The 9,585-nt window shown below is 37.2% G+C and overlaps 1 protein-coding gene across 3 annotated transcripts; it reads right to left on the reverse strand.

The window, feature by feature from the left end:
• Positions 1 to 776: 776 nt before the first annotated feature.
• LOC18099258 (auxilin-like protein 1) lies at positions 777 to 8,134 on the reverse strand. Of its 3 annotated transcripts, none has more exons than XR_008059213.1 (8): positions 7,672 to 8,134; positions 3,150 to 6,685; positions 2,947 to 3,044; positions 2,797 to 2,862; positions 2,620 to 2,709; positions 2,076 to 2,252; positions 1,361 to 1,550; positions 777 to 1,231 (listed from the first exon to the last, which is right to left on the reverse strand). XR_008059213.1 is itself a non-coding variant. In XM_052452862.1 (8 exons), exons 1-8 carry the CDS (start codon positions 8,055 to 8,057, stop codon positions 1,515 to 1,517), a joined length of 4,326 nt encoding a protein of 1,441 aa, XP_052308822.1. In that variant the 5' UTR covers positions 8,058 to 8,134; the 3' UTR covers positions 1,313 to 1,514. The 3 variants fall into 3 exon arrangements, 2 of the variants coding, with proteins under 2 accessions (XP_052308822.1, XP_052308821.1); XM_052452862.1 differs by lacking the exon at positions 777 to 1,231 and having other exon boundaries at positions 1,313 to 1,550; positions 3,150 to 5,574; positions 5,638 to 6,685; XM_052452861.1 differs by lacking the exon at positions 777 to 1,231 and having other exon boundaries at positions 1,313 to 1,550.
• Positions 8,135 to 9,585: the final 1,451 nt, after the last annotated feature.

Below are 9,585 nucleotides of genomic sequence, written 5' to 3' on the forward strand. Positions count from 1 at the left end.
TAATGATTTATATTGATGTCATATATGAAGAAATTGATATTATCAACTTCAATAATTGATAATATTGATAACAGGCCCATTCATCATGACATGTTAACAAATGTTGATCACTCCTACAATTACACCTTTAATACTGATCGCTAAAATAGTTTTCCACAAAACCCTCAGCTATCAATCATCATTTTCCCCTTGAAAGAAGAATCATTTTGCTTGTAAGGATAGGCATGCGTCTCTTTTTCTGTCATCAATCCTTCTTCAGCTTTATCATTCAATAATAATTTTGATTATTTTCTTATGATCTAAAATATATAAATAATTAGGACAAAAAAACTGAGCTCAAGTTGTCTGCCAGACATAGACATAGTAAATATTTATGTATTTTATTTGGTTGATAAGAGACAAGATAATACACACACACACACGATAATTTTTCTATTCATCAAAATTATATTAAAAAAGAACTTGTAAACATTGTAAAAAAATAATAATTTATTGCTAAGAAAATAAAATAATAAAATTATAATTTACTCGGGTCATTAAATCATTTCTCCAAATATATTTAATAATAAAATAAATAATTAAATTAATTATATGTTAAATAAAATATTTGCATCATTACAAAGTTAAAATATAACAAAATGCAAGATAATAATTTCTTCAAAAATGCATATTTTTTGTCATTATTTAAACCCCACCTCTTCATATATATATATATATATTCTACTTTTCAGATCTAATGGTGAAAATTATGACATGTTTAAAGGGATTTGTGAAAAGAAAAAAAATTGACTTCATTTTATATATCTTGTTACCTCTATCCCTCCTTTTTAGAAAAACCAAAAATTGGCCCTAATACCAAGACAAAAACCTACTTTTATCTACATCTTCACAGCCAATTGAGTTTCCATCCTTCATGTCTCCATCTACCTTGGTGATTGCATGAAATAAAACTCATTGAGTGCCTGAGATGAACATCTTGAAGCCTGTGAGATTTAGCTTTGGGGCTTTTACTAAATCTTGTAGTTGATGATAAAGGCTCACTCAAGATGAAATTGAACTTTACAAGAACCTAAATGTCTTTCCTAGACATATTAATAAGATTGAAGAGATTAATACAAATAATTAGGGTTCAAAGAACTCCCTGATCTGGCCAGAAAACAACCATGACAAACCTCTCTAAAAATTTGTCCAGCTTTGTTGACTCGTTACCCAATTCTTCCGCCTTTTTCCCCTACAATTAAATGGGGCCAGGACTTTAAGGCTTTCTTCTTTGTATGCAAATTCTTACATAGAAACTTAATTGGATAGCAGATTAGGAACAGAAATGGCCACTTTTCATTGAATAATACTTGTTTCTTACCTATTTTCCTTTGAGCATAAATTACATCCTGAAACTCCAACAGGCAATGAAATATCAGATGGACTTGAAGATATTTTAGCCATGGGACGAATGTATTTACAGAATGAGTAGCTTGCTGTAAATAAGCAATCAGCACAGATATAACAAGCTCGGGCTACCGCTCTTCTGAGTTGAACTTGTTCCAAGCTTCCTGGGAACAAACCACCAATAAATCAATAAGAATACAGAAACTAGCAAGAATGTCCACGGTTTAGGTGTTTGATGCCTCGGCCTCATGGAACAACAAAACTATGCTCGGATAGAATGCATGCTGTATTTTTTTTACTCGTCAAAAATAAAAATAAAAAAACTAGATGCTTTTATAAGCACTACAGGCTACTGGATACTGATGACCATTTGGTGAGCAAGAGTTAAACGCTGCCCTTGAGAAGATGCTGCCTCAACCGATGGGGATTAGTGAGGCAGAGTAATTCTAACCTAATGAGAAGAATCTAGGCATAGAAAGCCAACATAGGGATTCACAACAAACAAGAGATCTTTCTGTGAAGGGTTTCCCCCCTGCCACATTTGGTGATCCCAACCAATAAATGTATGAAGGCTGTTTTCCAACAACAGAAGAACTGGTCTTATAAATGAATTTAAGAACTAGTCTACCATATTTACTAGAGTTTCAATCATCACTTGAAGCTGTTGAAAGTAACTTGCAAGCCAGTACCTTCAGAAGATCAAAGACCTTCTCGCATATGTACTTCTGCTGAAGACTTGCACCCCGTTGTTGTAATTTGTCAGGATGAACACAAAGAGTGGCTTTCCTGTAAACTTTCTTTACAGCTGCTGAAGTTATAACTTCAGTCAACGGAATTGGCTGCCAGCCACTATCAGGTCCAAGGATCTGCCACAAAGAAATAGTTCAAGTACCATTGTACAGGCTAAATTTAGTGAAAACTGCAGAAAGGAGGCCGGAAATCTAAACATTTATCACCATTAGAAAAACCTAAAAAAGGAAATGAAGTAAACTAGTTGATGGAGAGTATTTAAACAAGTGAAACTCTACCATGACACCTTAACAACACAAATGAGCTAGACACTTTCTACTTTTAATTTGGCCATATTAAATATTCATTCAAAATTTGTCTTCATATCTTATCCAAGAAAAAGGCCTTAGCAGAATAACTTCCGTTTATTTACATTTTAGCAGCATTAAAGGAAACCAGAAGACAACTTCATTCTTAAAATGATGCGAGGAGAATGAACCATACATATTGCAAAGTTGAAAGCAATGCACGCAAGTTTCCTTCTTTCCCGCTTGACCATCTCTTGACATCAGCATCCAGAGTTTCTGCTAATCTCTGCAAGAAAAATTTAATTGAGTTAAATACATAGAATATGCAAAGCAAGATAAAAGTTTGAGGAATAGCTTCCCAAAAAATTATTACATTTCTCTCTGCTTGTTCCCTCTGAGCAAGAAGATCTCGCATATTTTTCTCTGCTAGAGCTTTTGCCTGCCATAAAGCCAAAACATTACAGATGAACTCCTTTATATAAACAAATTGATTGCTGTTTACTATGAAGGAAGAAAATCATACCGCACGTTCAGCTGTTCGCCTATGTCTCTCTAACCTTGCTTTACACCTCTGAGGTGACTCACCTTCCACCCCTTCAGATCTCTCCATATAGTAGGAACCTTTTTGTACAGGGATGCATGATTCAGAAGCAATAAAGGAGAACAAATATGTGCAAAGGTGTGTAAGAAATTTTATAGAAATTCCAGTTTGTGCAGAATAAATACCATTATATACAGAGGATGAAGAGCTAGGTCCCATTCCACCATTCCTGGAAGAAGCAGAGAATTTATCTGAGACAGATCTTTCTACTCGTTCTCTTGTCTCAAAAGCAGTCCTTTCAGACATTACTTTTCCGAAAGCACGCTCTCGGACCTCTGCAGTAGCTCTCTCTACTGCAGCACGTTCCCTGAGCCTGGCCTCTAAATATGTTTTATTATCAGCCAATGACTTCTCCCTAGCCTCCACACAGGCCTTCTCTAGCCTTTCACGGGCCTCAGTTATTGCTCTTTCCACAGCAGCCCGTTCTGCCCTATCACGGGCTTCAGTATGTACCCTTTCACGAGCTTCAAGCGCTGCTCTGTCAACAGCCATTCTATCCTTTTCTCTTTCCCTCTCCCTCTCCCTCTCTTCTTCCATCTTTCTAAGACGTTCCATTTCCAACTCTTTTTCTCTTCTCATCCTTTCAGCTTCTTTTTCTTCAGGTGAAAGGGTCTTGTTGAGATTCTTCATTTTCCTTTCACTCACATTAAACTGCTGAGTTGATCCCAGGGTGCTTCCCTTTGCTTCTAAATCAGCTGGCTGAGCAGCTTCTATTTTCCTTCCCGTCACAACCGACTTTTTCACTGCCCCGGTTGACATGAAATTGTCCTTTTTGTCTTCCTGATTCATAACAACTGCCTGAGGCATATTCTTTCTTCTCTCACCCCTATCCTGATCAAATTCCTTGCCTTGATTTGCAGTATCAGATTCTATTTGGAAGGCTTTCTTAGTTTTCTCTATGTTCATTTGTCCAGTTCCATTTCCAGCTTCCCCTGCTTTTCTCATCCTTTCATCACCATAAACCGAAGCTGCTGCATCATCTTCCACTATAGATTGATTCTTTTCATGTTCTAAGTTGCCTTGATCCACACCAGACACTTTTGTTTGTCCATCAACCTGCACATTCACAGTTTCAACTGTTGCTTCCTTGTTGCCAATTTTCAGACCTGGAGGTACCTTGCTAATTTCTTCATGAGCATTCTCCCCAGTCACTTCTTGTTTCCCGTTCTTCCCCTCATGTTTTCCAACTAATCTAGTTGACCCAAGGTTCCTATTTTCATCTGTCTCACATGCCTGCTTCGCTACCCTGCAGTTCCCACCCATCTCATTTAGCACCCCTAGCTCATCATTCTCAGAGACATCCTTAAGCGTCACCTCAATGTTTCCCAAGTTGCGAATCTCTTGGGATGCATCCCCAATTTCTTCTGGCTCACATGTTCCTAGTTCACTTGCTTCTCCCTCCAGAGCCTCTCTTAACTTGCCACTTTCAACAAGCTCATTTGTCTCTTCTAGTCGCTTTTCATTTGCTTCTTGTTCTAGTGTCTCTTCAATCCCTTCATTTTCAAAAACCTCTTTAGATTTCTTCTCAGTTCCTTCTCTTTCATTAGCCTCTTTCTGTTTTTTCTTATTTTCATGCTCAAGAGCTTCTTTTGGTCTTTTCTCATTCTCTTCACTTTGGCAAAACTCTCTCAGCCTCCCCTCATTCTCTTCCTTCTCAAGAGCTTCTTTGAGTCTCTTCTCATTTTCTTCTCTTTCACGAACCTCTCTTTGTCTCCTTTCATTCTCCTCCCTATCAGTAGCCTCTCCTAGTCTCCTCTCATACTCCTCACAAATCTCTTTCAGTCTCCTCTCATTCTCCTCCTTCACAAAGGCTTCTTTGAGTTTCCTCTCATTTTCTTCCCATTCAAGAGCTGCTCTTAATCTCTTCTCCTTTTCTTCTTTTTCATAAGCCTCTCTCTGCTTCTTCTCAGTTTCTTCCCTCACGCAAGCCTCGTTTATCCTCTTCTCCTTTTCTCCCTGCTTCAGTGCCTCCTTCAGCCTTCTCTCATTTTCCATTTGTTCAAGAGGTGCTTTGAGCATCTTTTCATTTTCTTCCTGCTCAAAAGTGCTCCTTCCTCTCCTTTCACCACCATCCTTTTTACGAATGAGTTGTTTCTCATTCTCCACACTTCTAATAGCCTCTTTTGGCAAAGGCCCTTTCTCCTTGTCCTCTGCAGTCTGCCTAACTTCAATTTTACTTTGTTCTCGTGGAACCTCTACCACGTTCTCATGTTTTTGTGACCCATTAGCTCTAGTTTGTCTCTTTTCAGTTCCTATAGACTGCAAGTTCATTCTAAATCTCTCCTCATCCTCCACTCTGAAAACCTCTTGAGCCACTTGTACCTTCATCGCAAGCCCTTTCTCTCCATGTGACACTTTAGCAGCTTCTGATCTCCCATTGCTTCCCCCATGGTCACGAGCTGGTTTTGATACTTTAGGGTTCTTTGCATATTCCTCTAGTTCATGATCTGCTGTAAATGCTTGTACTTTCTTCCCATTTTCTTGCTGCTGCTGCATTGCTTCCGTGGCTGCCTTTTTCACCTTCTGCCCTCGTTCATGAATGTTTGTGTTCTGCAGCAAAATGTTATCATTATTTTCCGACTCAGTGACTTTTCTGGGCACATTTGTTCTTACCAGTTCAAAAAATTGAGTAGCTTCTTTCCACTCTCCAGCTTCATCAATTCTATCAGATCCTTGAGATGACAAGGATTCCCTTCCATGCTTCTCATCAGAAGATTTTTCTGCTGCATTTAGATGCCTTTTCCCTTCCACTGAATCTGGAATTCTAATCTTTTTCCTTTCCTCCATGACAGAAAACTCAATTTTATTTTCTCTTTCACAAGTGCCCTCTTCATATTTTTTACTACCAGACACATCATCATTCTTACTCACCCTACCTTCTCTATCCTTCCTATCATTCTTTGAACCTGATTTTGTACGGCTTTGAAAGCCATCCCTCTTCCTCTCCATCAATTCTTTTGCACTTTTAAGCTTGGCTTGAGCTTTCTCCATAGCTTCTTCTATAGCAGCGGCAGAGGCTGCAGCAGAGGAACTTGCATCTACCTCTACATCAAAGTAAGGTGGAGAACTATCACCAGCACTCCCTGAGGAAGCAACACCTTGACAGTTTGGAGTTGATTTACTAAAATCTCTCTTTTTGAAATCAAATGCAGGAGGTGGTCTAGAGGGTGGTGGCAAATGAGAGGGGTGAGTTTTAAGGTTGACATCAGAAATAGTAACAAATGTCTCGTTAGGAAGAGAGACATTTCTGACATATTCCTTATGAGGTCTAACTTCATTTCCAAAAACTAGCCCATCAGCACTGCCATTAGCCGGATGTGACATGGTCTTCCTAAGCTTCTTTTCCCCCATCATTTCCCCCATAAAATCAATATTGAGATGGCCATCATCACTCACATGCAGAGGTGGGTACTCATTATCTGTCTTTGGCAAAGACATGGATTTATCAACCATAAAAGCATATCCAGGAACATCAAATAGCTTAGTCACATGTGTGATCCCATTTGTCATATCTTTATTGCTGCTTTGACTAGCTTTATGATATGATATGTTAAATTCCATACTCCCATCAATGGACTCATGAGAGTCACCATTCGACAAGCATTGGTTCTTTGCAGAATTATCTGACTCTTCTGATAGATATTCAGGATCTTCCGGTGTCCTATGAATGAGTAAAAAGAAAAAACGCATTCCACTGTCAGATTCTATCTTGCTGGGTGTTACCAATTAAGGTGCTATTGATTTTTACTCAATGAACACAAACAGACAGAACACACAAAACAATACAAGAAATTAAATAAAATAAACGGCCAGCAGTTCCCCATAGGGACAACCACATCAGCATGCAAGCAAAGCATCAATATTTTTATGACTAACTAATCACTTGCAAAATAAACATAAGAGATAAACCCTTTTATATACACATGCCATACACCTAATTTTTCAATGGGCACAACCTCCTTGCACCAGCATACACTAAAGGCCTTCGGGTCTACTTGAAAAGTCATACTCAATTCAAAAAATAAAAAATTAACTTTATACTTTTAGAAATAACCCAAATTTCTCCTCGGAACATCAGATCATCCAGCCTTAAGCTTCGCAGAGCACCAATGCATGCGTGATCACACCACAATCTATGATCACTGGAGCTAAAATTTCACAATCTATGATCATCCAGCCTTAAGCTTCACAGAGCACCAATGTATGCGTGATCACACCACAATCTATGATCAGTGAAGCTAAAATTTCAAAATTATACCTCGTATAGTTTACCTCATGGTAACTTATCATATACCATAATGTACAATATTACACTTTAAATCGACAAACACACCACCAATGAAAAAGAAATAGAAAAGACCCACATATTAAACTTAGCTTTGAAAAAGCTAAAAAAAAAAAGCTAAAACAACAGAAATTACACTACGAACAAGACAACTAAAAAAAGAAGGAAAAGAAGACAACGACTAGACACATTATTCACACACTGTAACCAGCCCCTTCACCCTCCCACCCCAAAAGAAAAATCCACAAACAAGACAAAAAAAAAAAAAAAAACATAAACTCACACAAACACAGACATTATTTTTTACATTTTAGCTCGAAGAAAACCCACAGAAAAACTTGAAAAGCACAAAATGACCATACCAAGCTTCATCAGAGGAAAAATCACGGCCGTTAGAATGCTCCATCATCAACTCTTCGAAGGAAACATCAAAATCAGAGGCATTAAACCCACCAAAAACCTCATTATAATCAAATCCAGAACAACTTCTAACATCAAAGAAAACATCTTCAGCTGCTTCATTATCTACCAATGGGAGATCAAGCACTGGAATCGAGGAGGAAGCTCCACGTGGCGCGTGAAACGCGCCGAATATCTCGCCGTAGTCTTCCACTCGAGGAGACAATGTTGGGGCCGCTCCAAAACGAGGTGGGGCAGAAAATACGTCGTCGTAGACAGTTTTGCTGGGGTTGGTGAAGGGCTTCTTGGAGAGCATGTTTGGGTGTTGAGAATGTGTGAGGTTTTCCATGAAAATGAAGAGAGATTTTGAAGAATGTTTTTGGGTTTATTTTATTTTTCTGCGACTGTTTCTCATAGAAAGTGAAAGTGAAATCAAAATGAAAATAAACACACAGAGTGAGAGAGAAGGAAGGAAATGACAAAATTGGACACTGCATTATTATTCTCATTCCAAATTTTTGAAAAAGGAAGGGTAGGATTGTGTAGCTAGCAGTATCTTCTTGGTTAGTTATTTGGAAGGACAGCTTAACTTTTTTTCTTTTTTTGCATTGAGTGGTTTTATTTGCAAGGATAGATATTTTTGGGGTGTTTAGTATTGCATTTAAAAAATATTTTTAAAAGAATTAAAAATTATTTTTATTTTAAATTAATATATTTTTTATATTTTCAAATTATTTTGATGTGCTAATCTTAAAAATAATTTTTAAAAAATAAAAAAACATTATTGATATATTTTTTTGAGTGAAAAGCACTTTGAAAAACAACCACAACCACAATCTAAAAAGGAATTTTCAGTCATTTTAACACTAACTAGTCGTGGAATTAAAATCACCGGATATAACATAAATAAATTTAATTCATATCATCTTTATAAATAAATAAAAACCCACTCAAAAAAATAAAATCCACTCCATGCCTCGAAATAAATAAATAAAAAATAAAGATTATGTTTGGAATTACGGTCGATTTAATTTCTTTTTAGCATTAATTTAATTTTTTATATTTATATATTGTTTTGTTATACCAATCTCAAAATAATTTTTTTAAAAAAATATTATTTTAATATATTTAAAAAAAACAATTCCTATATTACAATTTCAAATAGTTCAGAAATCTCCCTAATGAAAAGACACCGTTAATGTTTTTTTATTTTGGCGTATATTTCAATGGTTTTATAAAATATAAACACTCTCACCTTAAATAAATATACAAGGAGGAGGGATGATAAGAGGTTCAAGGATAATCAAATTTGTTTTGAATATTTTAAAGTGGCATGGACTAAAAAGTAATTTCCCAGACTGTCATGAAAGAAACGTTGGGTTGTAATAATCGGCGATCTTTAAAGGAGAAGATCGGAAGAGAGGAGGCGGTAGCCGGTAACAACGCGGGAAAAGGAAAGAAAGAAAGGAGTGGATATTTTAATAATGTGAGGCTAACAGGTTTTGGAGGCATCATAGGAATTTTAGGTTTGAATGTGTTTGCCACCAAACTGTCCTCGAACACTTTGGTACACTGAAATCTGGTGTTTGGGGAGGGGGTAGCTATGGAAATCGAAAGGCTCATAATATGTGTGGTGTGGAGAATCCTCCATGGCTGTCCTTGACGATGCTGGTTTTCTGAAGGAGCTTCCACAGTTTTAGTTTTTTTTTTTTTTTTAGTTTAACGTGGGTGTCTGACCCAGTTTGCGCGCACCTCGACTAATTCCACGGACCCTGAAGTTAACGACCATGTAAGTCTCCAGTGGTCATCAAATGAGCAACCACAGGGCTCGAACCTGAGACCACAGAGAGAGCAAACCTCTTGGTCTCAAACTCTTA

The sequence above is a fragment of the Populus trichocarpa genome, chromosome 5 (genome assembly GCF_000002775.5).
Source record: "Populus trichocarpa isolate Nisqually-1 chromosome 5, P.trichocarpa_v4.1, whole genome shotgun sequence".
In the NCBI taxonomy this organism is placed as follows: domain Eukaryota; kingdom Viridiplantae; phylum Streptophyta; class Magnoliopsida; order Malpighiales; family Salicaceae; genus Populus; species Populus trichocarpa.

Bases quoted from the DNA above. Each gene is read 5' to 3' on its own strand.
- LOC18099258 (XM_052452861.1), bottom strand. From the start codon at position 8,057: ATGGAAAACCTCACACATTCTCAACACCCAAACATGCTCTCCAAGAAG. The intron at 2,253-2,619 runs GTATGGTTCATT...TCTTTGTGGCAG, and splicing joins TGCTTTCAACTTTGCAATAT to ATCCTTGGACCTGATAGTGG. The intron at 1,551-2,075 runs GTACTGGCTTGC...GTTTGTTCCCAG, and splicing joins AGGTCTTTGATCTTCTGAAG to GAAGCTTGGAACAAGTTCAA.